The 20,154-nt window shown below is 43.3% G+C and overlaps 1 protein-coding gene across 6 annotated transcripts in view; it reads right to left on the bottom strand.

Annotated features, from left to right (window-relative positions):
* WDFY2 (WD repeat and FYVE domain containing 2) overlaps positions 1–19,942 on the bottom strand; it is a 179,498-nt gene extending 159,556 nt beyond the window's left edge. For all 6 annotated transcript variants that reach the window (XR_006338920.1, XR_006338923.1, XR_006338921.1 and 3 more), the window contains exon 1: positions 19,589–19,942. Coding sequence is in view for 1 of the 6 variants with exons in the window: in XM_043892182.1 (XP_043748117.1) it covers positions 19,589–19,725 (137 nt within the window). In the remaining 5 variants the exon portion in view is untranslated. The remainder of the gene's footprint in view (positions 1–19,588) is intronic.
* Positions 19,943–20,154: the final 212 nt, after the last annotated feature.

The raw sequence follows: 20,154 nt of genomic DNA, 5'->3' as shown, positions 1-20,154 counted from the left end.
GTGGTTCTAAAAGGCCTACAAGAATTGGGGAAACTTCCTGATAAGTCTTTCTGTTTGCCAGAATAATTGATGAACATGAGGGTGGCCCATGACCAATTATATACCTTTAGCAACTAAACAACAACAATAAAGCATAAAAGTCCCTGGCCTATACCCATGAATTTAAGAAACCACAGATTTCTAATCCTGATACTAGGATTTAAATTCCAGCATTGCCAATCTGGGAAGTCGTTCCAAGCAGCAAAGGCAGTCCTGCAGTGCTTTAAGCAGAAGGGGCAGAGCTGGGAGGAGGAGGAGGAACTGTCACCAGTTGAACAGGCTACAAAATCCAAATGGAGTCCACATGGGGACAAGGCTATTCCCAAGCTTAAAGTCAACACTGGTCCAAAGAGTACAGCATAGTTCGCCTAGACAATGGTCTCATTTGAGATCACACTAGTTATTTGTCTTCCCAGTATCCAAATTTGTTAACGTGTTGGTACTTCCCTGGTGGTCCAGTGGTTACTCTGCACTTCCTATGCAACGGGTGCAGGTTCAATCCCTGGTCAGGGAGCTAAAATTCTTCATGCCATGTGGCATAACCAAAAAGAAAAAAAAAAAATGTGTTAAAAATCAATCAATGAATAAACAAATGCACCATCCTCCCCTGTAGCTAGGTGGCCTTGTGATTGATTTATGACCATATGTGACACTGAAAGCCAAAGAACCATCTTCAATCATGGGGCAACCACAGGGATGAAAGCCACATGCTGGAGATGGCGGGACAAAGAGAGACAAGGACCACCTATCTCCAGAGGCCTGGTTATGTGAGAAGGATCAGCCTATAAACACACACGGAGCCAAAAAGGCCCTCCTCATTCACAGACCCTGTTGTCCATCAAGAAATGCATAGCTCTTCCTGATATCATTCATAGTTATATCTACAGTTTTGTCATACCCATACTTAGAGCAGATGAAGAAGGCATCGCACAGATGCAAAAAGGATGTCTGCCCTCTTTTCACTTAATTTGCATCGTCACTTGTTGACTGGTTAGCTGATTTGCTAGCTTTTCCTCTGAAAAACCAAGTTCAGCCTGTTGTGATGTCCGTGGAGGCTCCTCACTGGTCCCTCTAGGCCTCTGAGAGCTCATGTAGCACCGCGAGGATGAATGAAAGGGCTGTGGGGTCCAAGGAACTAGGGGCATGCACATCCCCATTCTGCTTCTTCTTGGCTGCATCTGATCCCTGTCTTTCAAATAAGAGTAAAATACTAGCTTCCTAAAATCATTTGGAGGGTTAGATAAGAAATGGCAGATAGAGGGCTTAACCCAGGGCCTGGCACATGGCAGGTACTCAGTAAATGTTAACTATTATTCATTACTATTAATATCCCAGAGTTTTTTCAGCCTCCTCCCTGAAATAGGATACAGACAGTGTCCATATGTGCTCAGCAGTCTAGTTTCAAGTTAGTTTTTGAATTTCAGTTTGCTAAATGTATAATAAAATATATTGTATATCTATCTACATATACATATATTCATTGATCTATTGATAAATATTCATCGATCCATCTATATATATTCATCCATCTATCTATACTCATCCATCAGGAAAAAAATCTTTTACACTGCCATGTGTTTTGATTTGGAGTTTAGAAAAAAATATAGTCACCACATGGGGTCCACTCACCAGTGCTGAAATTTGTCAAATAACAATAGCTTTGTGCTCAGCACTCGTTGTGAAATGTCTACCCAGCCCTCACTTTATATTCACTAGAGGAAAGCAGGAGTCAACTCATCAAATCAGTCAGTGAGGAGTGTCTACCTGGACGTGTCACAGGCTACATACAAGAGCAGACCTCAGGAAAAGAGGGCGGTGAAAATCATGAGAAAAGCAAGAGTCTGAGTTCATTCTGTGGCTACCAGGACAACAACCCCACCCCATCCTGCCCCACCCAAGCGGTGGGCATGTGCTGGATTGTTGACCTTACAGCTCTTGCTGAGTGTGCATGTGCATGCTTAATCTTGTCTTTGCGACCCTATGGACTGTAGCCTGCCAGACTTCCTCTGGAATTTTCCAAGCATGAATACTGGAGAGGGTTGCCATCTCCTACTCCAGGGGATCTTCAGGAGCCAGGATCGAACCCGCAGCTAGGGCATTGGCGGGCGGTTTCTTTACCACCGAGTCACCTGGGAAGCCCCTCTTTGCCGAGACCTGCCCTCTACTCCCCATCCCCAGGCTGCAGCAGTGATGACTACATTCCTGCAGCATGCTACGCTTCTCAGCACAGGCCTAGAATAGACAGATGGCCTGGCTGGGAACCAGTAAGTCCCTTCCCCAGGAATTCTGGAACTGGGACTGGGAGCCTGACATCATCTCTCTCTGCTCATCTAGACTATAGCATGTAAGACTCGGGAGCAGCTGCAGACAGCCAGGCGGACTAAGAAAGAAACACAGGAAGCCAGGGTGAGCAAGAGAAACGAATGAAGCAGACAGAAACAAACCCGTGAGCTGCAGGGAGGTTCCAGGCTTTAGGTCCCTTCCTGAGACCTGAATCCATCCCTGTCCTTGGATTCTGCAAGATACCTGAGCCTCCTGCCAGGCTGATTTCTGTCTACAGTACCAAAGAAACCTAAGACACGCCACCATCTGCATGCGTGTGTGCTAAGTCACTTCAGTCGTGTCCGACTCTGTGTGACCCTAGGGACTGCAGCCCACCAGACTCCTCAGTCCATGCAAGAATAGACTCCTCTCCAGGCAAGAATACTGGAGTGGGTTGCCATTTCTTCCTCCAGGGGATCTTCCCAACGCAGGGATTGAACCCACATCTCTTACTTCTCCTGCATTGGCAGATGGATTCTTTACCACTAGAGCTACCTGACAGCTAGTTTCAGAGTGACCGCTATAAACCAGGGATTTCCCTGATGACTCAGCTGATGAAGAATCTGCCTGCAATGCAGGAGATACAGGAAATATGGGTTCGATCCCTGGCTTAGGAAGATCCTCTGGAGAAGGAAATGGCAAACCATTCCAGTATCCTTGCTTGGGAAATCCCATGGACAGAGGAGCCTGGTGGGCTCCAGTCCATGGGGTTGAAAGAGTAGGACATGACTTACCGAGTAAACCACCACCTATAAACCGGGGGAGGCCTCATCGTAAAGTAACACACAACACAAGCCTCTATTGCCCCAGTTTTGCCTACCATATTCTAAGTCCTGAGCTGGAGGCCTTGAGAAACACAGTGATGAGCAGCCCAGAACGTAAGGTAATCAGAAAAATGTCAATGTCTGTGAGGATGTTTACATGAAGAGTGAGCTGAGGGAACCCAGCTCTCAGGAGAGCAGAAGGAGGACCCAGGGAGTAATCTACAAGAGATTAGCTACCAGCGAAAAATTTTCAGTCTCTAAAGCAGAAATGCCCACAGAGATGGGCTTCAGTAGCAGCAGCTCCTGGGCTCTAGAGCACAGGCGCAACAGCTGTGGCTGACGGGCTTCGCTGTTGCCTGGCATGTGAGATGTTTCTGGAATAAGGATTGAACTCGTGTCTCCTGCATTGACAGCCAGATTCTTCACCACTGAGCCAGCAGGGAAGCCCAAAAACAAAGCTTACTTAAGCTTACTGAGTCAAACCCAGGCTTCTGAAACTTGGGTCTCTGGCCCCAAACACTGTTACAAGGCATCCAGAAAGGGGTGGGTAGATGCCACACCTAATTTCCCAATACTTGTCTTTATTTATACATTTATTTACCGTGTGCAACATCAGGTTCTCTTATAAAGGTGTCTTAATTACCTCCCTCCACCCCCACTTAACTTTTTAGAAATAAAGGCATTTTGGTTATCTTTCAATTTCTCCTCCTTCTTCTAAATACCAAAAAAACCTCTAACCACTGATTCCATAAAAGGGGAAGTATACCTTTCAGACTCAAGAGGAAGCCAAGAAAGCTCTCTGGTTACCATGTGCTGTCTTCCTGCCAGCAGGCAGCAGGAGTAGCGTGGGCATGGCCTCTCAGGGCCAAGTGGGCAGAGCAGGGATTTACAGGAGGGGAACTTCCGGCTACATCTTCTCATTTGTCAAGAGAAGCCAACAAGCTGGACTTGTATGTGAAATCCAGATTTTTAAAACTTGGCTACCAATTCAAACTTCTAAAAACGTAGCATATACAGACAAAATCTGTTTGAGGGTGGACCTCAGCCTACTAGTTGCCAATTTATAATGTCCAGTCTTCCGGTGGAGGACAGCTAAACTGGGGTAGTTAAAATTTCATCCCTACTGCAATATATTGGGCTTCCAATATATTGGGTGGCTCAGTCGGTAAAGTATCCACCTGCCAATGCAGGAGATGCAGGTATGATCCCTGGGTTGCGGAAATCCCCTGGAGGAGGAAATGGCAACCCACTCCAGTATTCTTGCCTTGAAAATCCCACGGACAGAGGAAACCTGGCCAGCCACAGTCAGTCTATGGGGCTGCAAAAAAATTGGACACAACAGAGAGACTAAACCACCACCTCAATATATTGGGTTGGCCAAAAAGCTCATTTGGGTTTTTCCACACCATCTACGGAGAAGCCCAAACAAAGTTTTTGGCCAACCCAATACTCCCCAAGGAAGACCCAGGATACACGGCCCTTGCCCCCCAGGAGGCCAATGAGGGCAGTGAACACACCATTTCAGAACAAGATGGCAAATGGAGAGACAGAAAAGCTTGCAAAAGAGAACACAGGACCCCCACCCACCAGCCATACACCTCCCCTGACCCGACTTTCAGAGAACAAGTTTGGGAAGTGGCAGTAAAAAGATGACAGAGTAACCCCACCTTGATACATCTAGCTGCTGCTGCTAAGTCGCTTCAGTCGTGTCCGACTCTGTGCGACCCCAGAGACGGCAACCCACCAGGCTCCCCTGTCCCTGGGATTCTCCAGGCAAGAACACTGGAGTGGGCTGCCATTGCCTTCTCTATGATACATCTAGAGAAATGATAAAGGGACTCAACCATAAGAAAGCAAACCAACAAAAATTCCACAGCCCCACTTTTGTGTATCCAAGGCGATTCTTAAAATAGTCAAGCCTTAATGAAACCATGACAACAGGCATGATGGTACCATAAACAAAAAATAAAACTAACTTGTACTGAGTACCATCTATGCTCCAAATACAATGCCAGGTGCTACAGGAATATCATCTCATGTAAACCTCCCAACAATCCTGAGAGGAATCATTATTCTCAATTTACAGATGCACAAAGAGACTCTGAAATCCTGAAGTTTGGAAAAGAGCCAAATGATGCTTTTCCCATTAACTCGCAGACCAGGCTAGAGAAAGTCCAGCTATTATTATAGATACATAATGGCAAAGAGGCAAGAACAACTCATTAGCTACAATAATTAAAAGTGTAAGGGAGTGGGGAGGGTGGAATAGGTAAAGGAGATTAAGAGATACAAATCTCTAGTGGTAAAATAAATAAGCCATGTGAATGAAACATACAAAAGAAGAAACACATCAAAAAGTTATATTTTCACCAAATTATGACGAGGATGAAAGACAAACGAATATTCAATGAATCTCTGGGTAAAGAATTAGGAATGACGGAAGAAATTTCAATGTAAGAAAAGGATAGATGGTTAAACTAAAGAGTGAACATTTTCTATATAAAAAATAAAAAGGCTAACAGTACAGTGTAAGACATACCTGGCTATATAACAGAGATATGGTTAGTATTCTTACTATATTAATAAACTATATCTATATATACAAAAAACTGTTCAGGAGAACCAGGAGAACCAGAGGTCAGGAACAGACAATTCACAAAAGGAAAAACTAACAAGTAAACAAGCAAACAAAGACATTCACAGATCAGTCCAAATATGCAAATTAGATATCAATGAAGTGCCATAATTTATTAGAAAAGTGTGAAGAAAGTTTCTATTTTTTAATTTTATTGGAGGACAGCTGATTTACAGTGTTGTGTTAGTTTCAGGCGTACAGCAAGGTGAATCAGTTACACACACGTGTTCACTCTGAGATTCTTTTCGTGTCTAAGTCATCACTGAGTATTGCACAGGATCCCCAGGGTTGTACAGTAGGCTCTTATTAGTTATCTGTTACACCCATAGCAGTGTGCATATGTCTATCCCAATCTCCCAATTTAACCTCCTCCCCCCAAAATTTTAAATAATGCCAGTGGCTGGTCAGATTTGGAAAACTAATACTTCCTATGTCACTGTAAATATTATAAAGTGGCACAAGCCCTTCAGAAAGCAATATGGCAATCTTCTTACATTTATTCCTAAAGAAATCATCTAAAATCTGGAAGGAAAAACAGCTACACGCACAACAATGTTCATCGTAACATTTAAAAAGCTGAAAATAAGCAGCCAACAGTAGGTGATGGATAATCGTCAATGCTGTACCCACTAGTAATCAGTACCTTGAAAGCAGGATGTCTTGTTCATGATGAGTTCCAGGCGCAAATTCATACAGTACAAGCATTAAATAAATACAGGTGAATACTGAAGGAAAGATATACAGCCACTTAAAATGATTAAAGACTAGGGACCTGGTGGCACAATTTTAAGCAGGGGACAAGAACAGAAAAGTGTATGATTACAGTCCTATTTTTGAAAGTTACATTAGGCAAACTGCTAGAGGGAAATACATACAACACAGTCTGTGCTGAGAGATATATGAGTGATTATTCTTTATTATGGTTCTATTATCTCTATTTAAAATATAAACACCCTTCAGAGGGATTCTTATAATAATTACTTAAAATATAAGTTGATCCTTAGAAACTGAGGAAAAGATTAAAAATTTAGTAACTAATAGAAAACACATAAAATCCCCCAATAGCTGCATATTACAGGTATATCCACCCAGCTAAAAAGAAAAGCAGTCAGTCATATAAAGAGGTTAGTAACTGACTTTCATCACTTAGATGAGATGTATCATTTCTGAGTCCTAACTCAGTAATAAATGGACACATCACAGGAAAGCCAAAACACAGCTACTTCCACAGCTGTTCAATTTGCCGCACCCCTGGTTTCTTCTCACCTCTCTTTGGCTCTCAGCTGAAAGGGCTGAGTTAGTTATTTATCTCTTGACCCGGAGGCTTCCAATGAGACAAGGTCAATTCTCTAATCTATGGAAATTCAGAAAAGCAAGACAGGTCAGGGGTGAGGTAGGCTGGTAGGTAAATGTCCCTGAGTTGAACTGTAACGTATTTCCATCTCCTAGAAAGCCAAAACTACATACAGACAAATAGTGTACAAAAACTTCAACAATTTCTCAATTTATGTGGCTGCCCGGATAGGACAGCAGCCTGGGGAAGAATGGATACATGTATATCTATAGCTGAATCCCTCCACTGATCACCTGAAACTATCAAAAATCGGCTACACCCCAATACAAAATAAAAAGTTTAAAGACAAAAAAAAACTGTTGTTTTCAACCCATTCTGAGTCATGAAATCATCTGCATGAGTCATAACTAGGATTTTATGATGGCTACGACAAAACAAAATATCAGCGTGCATGTCACAATGAAAGGATACCATTTAACCAAACTTTTGTCCCAGTTATACATGTGTGTTATATGTCCCTGTATGTGAATCTCCAGTAGCAAATGCCAAATGTACTTCTTGCTATGATTTATGGTCCAAAAAGTTTCAAAAGCATTACTCCAAACAATTCAGAACCTGACTTAGGGCCCAGAAAACCACTCAGAGCTAAACTGTTTAGTACTGACATTTCAAACTGAAGGATTAAACTGTTTGGTACTGATATTTCAAACTGAAGGATTCATCTGGAAATAATGCAGAGAATCCAGTTCAACTAGGTATTAGGCACCAACACAAAACAGACGCCTCTTTAATATTTCATCCAGGAATAAAGGACGGCTGCCAGCCAAAGACTCCAGAAAGCATCATTTTACAGCAACTCACAAAGCCCATGGCAAGTCTGTCCCTCTGCACACTTTCTCGGGCTCCAGGTTTTAGATCATGGAGGTGCGGAGACTTTACACTTGTCTCATCCCTTTGTGGGGTCATCACAGAGCCATACCCACTGCCAGGCTGCATTCCCCTTTGCTAGAAGAAGAACTAATGTTTACAGTGTTGAAATGCCCAGTGCCCAAGGTCAATGCAGGGTTCAGCAGGGATCAGACTCCCAGTCTCAGTTCTTTTCCAAGACTCCTTAAATTAAAGACACATGAGAGCACAAAGGGCACTCCCTGTCAAAAGACAAGTAGAGGATTTTGTTTTCCTTTTTGGTCTTATTTGTTACCTATACCTCTGAAACAATTTTTCAGTTCAGTTCAGTCCTCAGCCATGTCCAACTCTTTGCGACCCCATGGACTGCAGCACACCAGGCTTCCCTGTCCATCACCAACTCCCGGAGCCTGCTCAAACTCATGTCAAGTCAGTGATGCCATCCAATCATCTCATCCTCTGTCGTCCCCTTCTCCTCCCGCCTTCAATCTCTCCCAGCATCAGGGTCTTTTCCAATGAGTCAGTTCTTTGCATCAGGTGGCCAAAGAATTGGAGTTTCAGCTTCAGCATCAGTCCTTCCAATGCATATTCAGGATTGATTTCCTTTAGGATTGACTGGTTTTATCTCCTTGCTGTCCAAGGGACTCTCAAGAGTCTTCCGCACACCACAGTTCAAAAGCATCAATTCTTTGGTGCTCAGCTACTATATAGTCCAATTATCACATCCATACAGACTACTGGAACAACCATAGCTTTGACTAGACGGACCTTTGTTGGCAAACTAATGTCTCTGCTTCTTAATATGCTGTCTAGGTTTGTCATAGCTTTTCTTCCAAGGAGCAAGCATCTTTTAATTTCATGACTACAGTCACCATCTGCAGTGATTTTGGAGCCCAAGAAAATAAAAGTCTGTCACTGTTTCCATTGTTTCCCCATCTATTTGCCATGAAGTGATGGGACCAGATGCCATGACCTTCGTTTTTAGAATGTTGAGTTTTAAGCCAGCTTTTTCACTCTCCTCTTTCACTTTCATCAAGAGGCTCTTCAGTTCCTCTTCGCTTTCTGCCATTAGGGTGGTGTCATCTGCGTATCTGAGGTTATTGATATTTCTCCCAGCAATCTTGATTCTAATGCTTCATCCAGCCTGGCATTTCACATGATGCACTCTGCATATAAGTTAAATAAGCAGGGTGACAACATACAGCCTTGACGTATTCCTTTCCCAATTTGGGAAATTCCTTTCCCAGTGTGTTGTTCCATGTCCAGTTCTAACTGTTGCTTCTTGACCTGCATACAGATTCTCAGGAGGCAGGTCAGGTGGTCTGGTATTCCCATCTCTTTTTAAGAATTTTCCACAGTTTATTGTGATCCACACAGTCAAAGGCTTTAGTGAAGTCAATGAGGCAGAAGTGGATGTATTTCTGGAATTCTCTTGCTTTTTCTATGATCCAACGGATGGTGGCAATTTGATCTCTGGTCAAAGTAATGCTCAAAATGCTCCAAGCTAGACTTCAGCAGTATGTGACCCGAGAACTTCCAGATGTTCAAGCTGGATTTAGAAAAGGCAGAGGAATTAGAAATCAAATTCCGGTAACTGTAGTTGAGAAAAAAGAAGTTTGGCTTGATGGACATTTTCTTTTCAGGTAAGTAATTCTGTATATAACTCAGTTATGTGGTGACTGAGAGTGGTGACTCAGACGTAAAGAATCTGCCTGCAATGCAAGAAACCGGGGTTCAATCCCTGGGTCAGGAAGATCCCCTGGAGAAGGGAATGGCTACCCACTCCAGCATTCTTGTCTGGAGAATTCCTTGGACAGAGGAGACTGGTCCATGGGGTGACAAACAGTTGGACACAACTGAGCAACTAACACTTTCACTTTTCAGTTTAGGGTTCCAGGTGTCAATAGATCAATACTTAAAATAGTCTTAAATCACAATTTATTTACTGACTTCTAAATGGTACTGTTTTAATTTCTCCAAAGCTGTTACTTTTTAATAACACCAAGATGGCTCTCAACAACAAACAGAAAATCTCTCCCTCGCAAAGCCAGATTCACAGTGAAAACTAAACCAGGGGAAGATGCTGTGCAAGGAAAAAACGCTATTTCCATTTTTAAAGTTTTGATTTCGTTTGCTTGAAAAAAGGTCAATTCTCCAAAGTCTCATCTGACTGCTACTGCCCTATGATTTTTTAGAGCCTATTTTTCTTTTTTCAAAGTAAGTTTAGTAACACTTGAGATACAAGATCTCAGTCCCAGACCCGCTCATTTTAGGAGCATCAGAACTGTCTCTCAAAACATCTCCCCTTATCTTGCAATATCCAGATGAATGTATCCTGATAAAGATCTTTAGGCCCTGGATAGAATCTGGGTTAATCGTGTAAATTAAGTAGGAAATTCAGAACCATCAGGAGTTTAGGGATCACTGGAAGCTGAACCTCCTTAGTGAACTTCCTTGAGCAGCTTTCTGATAGTGATCTTTTCTTAAAAAGTCAAATCTTAATCATGTTACCCTGGAAAACCAGGCCTACTCCTAATCTAGGCTGCCTGTCATGTCGTTAGCCCTGGCAGCCTCACAAATATGACATACACAGGGGTATCACAAGAGAAAGTAAATACTCTAAAAGCAGTGAGCTTTGAGAGTTTCTATAGCATCATAATAGGGGAGGGGGGAGGGGATTGATTTTTAGGGAGGATAAGAAAAAAAAAATTAAAAAAAAAAAAAAAAAGTCAAATCTATGGGAGGTGAGAGGAAGGCTCACAAGGGAAGGGAAATACGTGAACTTAAGGGTGATCCATGTTGTTCTACGGCAGAAACCAACAACACTGTGAAGTAATCATCCTCCAATTAAAATTTTTTAAATATTAAAAAAAGTCAATCTATATTTTGACCTTTAGAGACCCAGAGGCAGCCTGTTTCCAGACAGATCTGCTGGCATGAAGACTGCCTCATGCTCTGAATTCAGGGTAAAAGTCTCATTTTCAAAATCATATGGGGCAGATTCCCATTTTGGGACCTTGAAACCAGCAATTACTAGCAGCAAGTGATGAGTCTCTAGTGCATAGCTGAAAGTTTACTAATTTTCTGGCATTAAATACAGGCTTGACACACTCAAAAAAAAGTTTCAGTTCAGTCACTCTGTCGTGTCCCAACTCTTTGCGACCCCGTGGACTGCAGCACACCAGGCCATCCTGTCCCTCACCAATTCCCGGAGCTTACTCAAACTCATGTCCATTGAGTCGGTGATGCCATCCAACCATCTCATCCTCTGTCGTTCCCTTCTCCGCCCACCCTCAATCTTTCCCAGCAACAGGGTCTTTTCAAATGAGTCAGTTCTTCACATCAGGTGGCCAGAGTATTGGAGTTTCAGCTTCAACATCAATTCTTCCAATGAATATTCAGGATTGATTTCCTTTAGGATGGACTGGTTGGATCTCCTTGCAGTCCAAGGGACTCTCAAGCATCTTCTCCAACACCACAGTTCAAAAGGATCAATTCTTCTGCGCTCAGCTTTCTTTACAGCCCAACTCTCACATCCATACATGACTACTGGAAAAACCATAGCTTTGATGAGACGGACCTTTTTAGTCAAACTAAAAAACAGTTCAGATGGCTTCCAATTTTGTCAACTTTAGAGACCTCTCACCATCATTCCAGGAAATCCTCAACTTCCGGAACTATGCTTGCACATTGGGGAAAATGTTGATTTGCATTTGAAAACTTTTAATTCAAGTGTTATAAAATGCATGGTACATAAGATACCATAAGCTCAACTAACTGAGCCAATGTATTAAATGAAACTAACAGTTTCAACCAGAGGACCAAGACAGTATAATTTCACAATGAGAAGAATCAACGGTATGAGCCAATAGTGTGAGGATTTACAAATGATATTTTAACATTATCTTCTCAAGAAATAGTCACAAATGAACCTACTTAAAATTAGAAACAAAATCAGAAACAGATGCAGATAACAATCTTATCTACCAAGGCAGGGAGGGGAGGAAGGACAAATTGGGAGACTGGGACTGATATATACATGTTACTACATATAAAACAGATAACTAATAAGAACCTACTGCTACTGGAAGGAAGAGAAGGGGACAACAGAAGATGAAATGGTTGGATGGTATCACCAACTCAAAGGACATGAGTTTGAGTAAGCTCCGGGAGTTCGTGATGGACAGGGAAGCCTGGCGTGCTGCAGTCCATGGGGTCGCAAAGAGTCGGGCACAAATGAGCCACTGAACTGAACTGAAACTTTTTTTGATTTTTGAGTGTGTCAAGCCTCTGTTTAATGGCACAAGGAACTCTACTCAATACTCAATAATGACCCATTAGGAAGAGAATCTAAAAAGGAGAGGATATATGTATATGAATAACTTCACTGTACAGCAGAACTAACACAACACTGGAGATCAACTATACTCCAATGTAAAAAAGTCAAGTACTCATGGCCTCTTAACAGTAGTTCAGAGGTGGGGAAAAAAAGGCCTTAAAGACTTTTTAAAATCCTACCACTCTCTCATTCCAGCCCTTTCCCACTCCTATTCCTTGTTGCAACATTAGCCAGGCCCAAAGTAAGCTGCTAACCACCTCTCCGGTGGCTCAGGTGGTGAAGAATCCGCCTGCAATGCAGGAGACCTGGGTCCAGTCCCTGGGTCAAGAAGATCCCCTGGAGAAAGGAATGGCTACCCACTCCAGTATTCTTACCTGGAGAATTCCGTGGACAGAGGAGCCTGGTGAGATACAGTCCACGGGTTTGCAGAGTTGGACACGACTGAGTGACTAACAATTTCACTTTCTTTCAAGCTTCTCTCAGGTTCAACTCACATTATCTTTAGGAAACACACCACCTCCTCAGGCCCATTCCATTCCAAACAATCGATAGATCAGCCATTGCATCAATTCATTCAATGAACATATACAAATTGGCTATCTCCTCTGTGACAGCGAAGGACACAGAAGCCTGGCACACTGTAGTCCATGGGGTCGCAAGTCGGATATGACTGGGCGACTGAACAAGATGGCACTGGAGGATAGATCGTCTACTGAGATAAAATATGACTCGCTATTACCCACCACATGGTCCTAACCCCATAGGGCTTACAGAGAACACAGATAATGATGCTCCTAAACTGGTCCTCAATCAAGTGGAATACAAGGTGGCAGTTCTCCACTGTCCCTCCCAATTACCCTCATTCCCTGTAGGCCTGTTCCCCACGGCCTTCTCTCCATCACACCCTACCACCACACCCTCAGGTCTTTTTATCCAGAGAAGAATTTCAAATTCTGGCACTCAGAAGTTTTAGGAATGTCTGTTGTTGTTATTCACCCTCTGGCTCTCTGCAACCCCAATGACTGCAGCATGCCAGGCTTCCCTGTCCTTCACTATCTCCCAGAGTTTGTTTCAAACTCATGCCCTTCGAGTTGGTGATGCCATCCAACCATCTCATCCTCTGTTGTCCCCTTCTCCTCCTGCCTTCACTCTTTCCCAGCATCAGGGTCTTTTCCAAAGAGTCAGTTCTTCCCATGAGGTGACCAAAGTATTGGAGCTTCAGCTTCAGCAGCAGTCCTACGAATGAATATTCAGGATTGATTTCCTTTAGGATTGACTGGTTTGATTTCTATGCTGTCCAAGGGACTCTCAAGAGTCTTCTCCAGCACCACAGTTTCAAACCATCAATTCTTTGGCATTCAGCCTTCTTTATGGTCCAACTCTCACATATGAACTTGACTACCAGAAAAACCACAGCTTTAACTAGACAGACCTTTGCTGGCCAAGTGCTATCTCTGCTTTTTAACATGCTGTCTAGATTTGTCACAGCTTTCCTTCCAAGGTCTGGATGCCATAATATCAGTTTTTTGCATGCTGAGTTTTAAACAAGCATTTTCACTCTCCTCTTTCACCCTTGTCAAGAAGCTCTTTAGTTCCTCTTTACCTTCTGCTATTAGAGTGGTGTCATCTGCATATCTGAGGTTGTTGGCATTTCTCCTGGCAATCTTGATTCCAGCTTCTGATTCATTCGGCCCGGCATTTTGCATGTTGCGCTCCCCATGTAAGTTAAACAAGCAGGGTGTCAATATATACAGCCTGGATGAACTCCTTTCCCAATTTTGAACCAGTCCATTGCTTCATGTCTGGTTCTGTTGCTTCTTGACCGCATACAGGCTTCTCAGGAGACAGGTCATGTGGTCTAGTATTCCCATCTCTTTAAGAATTTTCCACAATTTGTTGTGATCCACACAGTCAAAGGCTTTAGCATAGTCAATGAAGCACAAGTAGATGCTTTTCTGGAATTTCCTTGCTTCTTCTCTATGATCCAGTGGATAGATCATAGCAATTTAGTTTCCAGTTCCTCTGCCTTTTCTAAATCCAGCTTGGACATCAGAAGTTCTCGGTTCACGTACTGCTGAAGCAAAGCTTAAACGATTTTGAACACTACTTTGACAGCCTGTGAAATGAGCACAATTGTGCAGCAGTTTGAACATTCTTTGGCATCGCCCTTCTTTGGGACTGGAATGAAAAATGACCCTTGCCAGTCCTGTGGCCACTGCTGAGTGTTCCAAGCTTGCTGACATATTGAGTGAAGTACTTTCACAGCATCATCTTTTAGGATTTGAAATAGCTCAGCTGGAATTCTATCACCTCCATTAGCTTTGTCATAGTAATGTTTTCTAAGGCCCACTTGACTTCACACTCCAAGATGTCTGGTTCTAGGTGAGTGACCACACTATTGTAGTTGTCCAGGTCATTAAGACCTTTTTCAATAGTTCTTCTGTGTATTCTTGCCACCTCTTCTTAATATCTTCTGCTTCTGTTAAATCCTTATCATTTCTGTCCTTTATTGTGCCCATCCTTGCATGAAATGTTCCCTTGCTATCTCCAATTTTCTTGAAGACATCTCTAGTCTTCCCCCTTCTATTGTTTTCCTCTATTTCTTTGCATTGTTCACTAAAGAAGACTTTCTAATCTCTTCTTGCTCTTCTCTGGAACTCTGCATTCAGTTGGGTATATCTTTCCCTTTTCTCCCTTGCCTTTTGCTTCTCTTCTTTTCTTATTTCTAGAATGTTTGCTATCATAATTACTCCTCTGGAGGCACTAATTTTCCAGATTCCTCAGAGTGTGACACTCAGAGCTGAGTTCTGAATTCAAGCTGCCTGCTGGAGCCTAGCAGGTTCAAGTCCATCAGGTCACAAAGAGTCAGACACAACCGAGCAACTGAGTCCTGACTACATTCTTAACCAGTCCATTCTAGTGCTTCTCAATGCACAGGGAGATTTTTCTTCCCCCTCAAGCTAGAATGCCCCTAACAACACCCTTGCTTTCTCACATGAACTCCTATTCATGCTGCAATACCCATCTGAAGGAGAGTCCCTTGGTCTTTTCTCTAACCATTACAAGCAGAGGAGATTCTTCAACAACCCCACTGGGTGGTATCCACTCTTCAACACATCTCCTTATGTAAGATAAAAATCTGGCCCACTTTTACCCATTGCATGGGTATACACTCCTAGTGAAGGAACAATTTCCTATAATGGTTTAATAGTAACTACCTAGAGTTACTGAAACTAGGTGTGAATGCTAAGATTGTTGACTTGTGTGAAGATATGCATATAAAGAACTTACAAAGATAAAGGTCTGGACTGGGCTCGGTACCACCTGGAGCAGTCTCTTCTAGCTTTCAATACCTGAAGAGGCTCCACTGGACATACCCTGGTAAGCTGCAAGTTAGAGAGTGGTCTTGACCAAAATACAGGCAAAATGTCTGGGAGGAAACTCCTAAGCAAAGCATGTTAAAATGCCATTCACTCAGAAAAGACAGTCCAGACAGAAGCTGGGAAATGAGGAGCCCAACGGACCCAAGTTGGCCATATCCTTTGAAGATAGAATCTAACTACAACCAAAGCAAAGACAGGCTCAGATAAGGCCAGTGAGTTCTGAGAACAAACTCTATTTTATGATAGCAGAAATCTATACTTGTAAGTCAGATTGGTTTTTATCTCTTCTTCCTTTTTTTTTTTTGGCCGCGGCTTGTGGGAGTTCCCCACCAGGGACTGATCACAGGCCACGGCAGTGAAAGTACCAAGTCTCAACCACCAGACCACCAGGGAAATCCCATTTTTATATTTCTCCAATTTCCTTATGTTTTCTCCCTTGGTATGAAGTAAAGTTGCAGGCTGTTTTAACTGTGCTCAGATGAACTAAGAATAAGGGTTTTCAGCCACTCTTGGTCCTGAAGATTAGAATATTATCAATCCATGATGGACAGCAGCCTTAGGGTGAAAATGGTATTGCAGAGGGGGGATCGGGATGGGGAATACATGTAACTCCATGGCTGATTCATGTCAATGTATGACAAAACCCACTGAAATGTTGTGAAGTAATTAGCCTCCAACTAATAAAAATAAATGAAAAAAAAAAAAGAAAATGGTATTGCAGCCCAAACAAAAGAATCCTCCAAAGTAAGTAAAATTTAAGGAACAAGAAGGGCTGTAGTACCCAGCTACTATTCCTCATGTAAAAATTCTCTTTTCAGAACTAAATCTTGGACGCTGTGGTTTTATTTTCTTCTAAAATTCCATACACATACCCACGCCCCACTAAACTATGAGTACCTTGAAAGGACCTTGTCATTTTCACCAATGAAGTGTGCACATGTGCATGGAACACAGCAAAGGCATTTAAATGTTTGTTGATGTGATGAATAAACAATGCAAGGTCTTTGAAAATTTTAAGGCACCTTTTCTTCATTTATTAAAAAACTTTGGGCTGGTCTGTGTAGCATGCAGGATCTTCCCCAGTCAGAGATCAAACCTGTACCCTCTACAGTGGAAGCTCAGAGTCTTAACCACTGGATCACCAGGGAAGTGCCTTAAGGTATCTTTCAAGGCCATCCAGTCCAATCCTTTTCCGAACATTTGTCCACACAGAACTTTCACTGGTTTTCATAAAATTCATTCAAACAAATATCAATGAAATGTCTACAATAATTAAGATGTGCTTTCAGGAACAACAAAAAGATCAGGCATCGATATATGTTCACTGAGGGCCTACTATGTGCCGGCCACCATAGTAGACCCTAAGATATTACAATGAGTAAGACATACATAGCACCTTAGGGAATTCATGGAGAAGATAAATGGACAACAAGCACCAATAACATTGTTTAAAAAGATAGAAAATGTTGCTTTCAAAGATATCATAAAGGCTATTAGGAATCAGAGGTCAAAAAGGAAAACCAAGGTTTCAAAAGGACTTATGAGACACTGTCATTCAGGACTAGGACATTATTTTGTGGTTTAACCTTACAGTTCAGGAATGAAAACTCCTAGAGTCTAGCTGAAGTGGTGAATGGAAATGGCTTGGTAGGTTTTGATGAAAATCCAATATTCTATCTTCATATCTTTATTATTACATCAAGTGACAGTGACACCAGCTTTTGAAAAGAAAGAATACAGATCAGTTCTCTTTTAATGGAAGCCATAATTGAAACTGAGCTCTAACAAAGTTCTTATCACGTGTGACTATATGACCTACAGAAACACAGACTTGTTGACCTGAGGAGTAAGAAAATACATCAAGAAAAATCCTAGACTTACTTATTTTAACACTAACTGCATTATAAAATATTTTCTATTACTTACATTGTAAACTGAAAGAGTAAAAGTTAATACATAGCTAAACACTGCAGTCATTTTGTCCCACAATCAGATGAAACGCATCTTCATTTTCTTTCATATATGCTACTTCAGAGTCTCTAAATACTCTAAAATGTACCCCCAACTAAAGTAGTTTCCTTTAGTATAAACAGTGAGATGGAAATCAGAAACCAGGAGCCAAGCTTGGTTTCACCACCAGGTATATGAATTTGGGCAGGTAAATTCTCTGGCTTAAATTTTCTCAACCGTAAAATGAAAGTGTTATAGCAAATAAACTCTAAGATCCCTTTGAACACTTAAAAAAAAGAAAACTAGGAAAACTAACTTCTACTTCCAAAGCAGAAAGTTCCAAAACTAATACTAAAGCCACTTAGGTCTTAACTACCTTTCTCCCTCTCCTACTTGATTCAACAAACTTACTTATGAATTTCCTACAGCAGTTAGAATGAGCAGTTTCATCTCTAGTAGTTAAAGACAGGGAAAGTGACGTCTGTCAATATATTCTTTTTTAAAAAACACAGTTCTGTGACAAAGAATTTCTAGGTCCAGAAGCAACCTCTTCAGTAGAATTTTGCCTCTGTGGAAAAATTAAACATTCATAAGCCTTCTCTGTGAATTTCAAGTGGGTTCTACATCCATATATTCCATTACAGCCCATGAATTTCTTCTGTTCTTAGCAGACTGCTTGCCACTGGTGTATGTTTACAATATTTTCCCTTGGATCTGTATAGGAAGTGAATCAGGTACCATTTGGCCATCTTATGGAGTAAGACATAGACAAAAATATGACATTAATATGTAGTCATCCTAATTATACTTAAGAACCTATGATATGAATAGACCTGTCAGGCACATTTTTTGAGACCACACTGCATGCAAAGCACTGAAATGACTACAAAGACGGTATGAACACATTGTTGCTTCACCTTTCTTTGCCTGAAATTTTACAAGTCACCAAGAAAAAATATTTTTTACCTCAGCACAATGTTAACTTACATTAAGAAAACCTATCTACCATTTAAAGGCTAAAGCTCCTTGTCATATAGCTCTACAATATGACATTTTGTAGAATACGAATTGATACTATAAAAGCAACAATTCCAGATCAAAACGATTAGCACTATATTCAAGCTTCATTTCTCTGGAAATAAGCTTCATCTGCATAATCTTTGCATATTAAAGGATATTAAGTTAAAACAAACAAAAAAACGCACTGTCTGAAAAACAAGGGAGAATACTATCGGCAGAACAACTGGCTCTACTTCTGCAAATTAAGCAAAATTAGGCAAAAAAGGAAAGGAAGCAAGCAAAGGGAAGGAACTCCAGAGCTATTTGCAGCAGTGGTCCCTCCAAAGTTCTAGGAGCTTCCCCTTAAGCTTAAGGAGGGCAAAGGAGAGAAGTCAGCTCCCCTTCTGGGCAGAAGCCCAGATACTCTTCACAACTTGCAATATTTATTGAATTCAGTGGAAGACGTCTGGGAGATCTGGATTCGGTGAGAACGCCTGAGCGAAGGGAGTGGCATTTGCTTTCCTCAGTCTGGAGCCTTCAGAACTGTACCAGAGTTCTCAAAACCCTTTAGTTATCTTACAGAAGAGCTATGAGCATCCTCCCCACGCACACACCTGCAGGGCCGGGCAGCGCCTCCCTCTCCCTCCACTGTCCTCAGGGCTGGACCAAGGTCCAGTGGCCGGCGCACCGTTAGTCCAAGAGCCACCTTGGCCCCGGCGGACGCCACCCGGGCAAGCCCCAACAGAACGCCGCTGCCCCGGCTCCGCGTCCCGGAGCCACGCAGCGGCGGCGACTGCGCGGCTGGACACCGGCACCAGCAGGATGCGCATTAAAATAAAAACTTCGGCGAGAGCTCTCGCCCTCGCGCCGACGTGGAGGCACAGCCCCAGAAGCGGGCTTCGGAGACCGCCGGCCCGTCCCGCCCCTGCTCGCGGCCGAGGGGGCAGCGGTTCTCACCTGTCCTCCGAGACGCTGATGACACCCTCCTCCTTGGGCACGATCACGGCCATGTTCACCACCTCCTGAGAGCCCTCGACCCGCTGCAGCAGGATCGGCTTGCGGGTCAGCGGCTTGGGCTGGATCTCTGCCGCCATCGGAGGAGGGGGCGCGCCGGGGGCGCCGCCGCCAACTGCGCCGCGGGGTTGGGCTGAGACGACCGTTCGAGCGCGGGCACCAGCTGAGACAGAGACTCTGTTTGGCCGGAGCGGGCCGCCGGGGACCCGCGATCATAGCCTGGCCGCCTCCCCCGGGAACGACTCCGCGCTCCCGGCTTCGGGCAACGAAACCGCCACGACCGGCGCTGCAACCCAGCGCCACCACCGGAGGGAGGGGGCGGAGAGCCGGGGGGCGGGGCCGACGGGGGCGGGGCCTGCCGCAGGGGGTGGCCGCTGGTGGGCGCGAGGGCGGCTGCACTTCCGGGAGGGTGGTGGAGGAGGAGGAGGAGGAGGAGGGGAAACTGACAAAGGGGGCGGGGCGCTGGCGGCCGAATGCGCGTGCGCCGCCAGTTCACTAGGTCCGTTTCC

Source organism: Cervus elaphus, chromosome 30 (genome assembly GCF_910594005.1).
Source record: "Cervus elaphus chromosome 30, mCerEla1.1, whole genome shotgun sequence".
Lineage (NCBI taxonomy): Eukaryota > Metazoa > Chordata > Mammalia > Artiodactyla > Cervidae > Cervus > Cervus elaphus.
The sequence above is the reverse complement of the archived record's forward strand: the minus strand, read 5'-3'. Positions and strand labels throughout refer to the sequence as shown.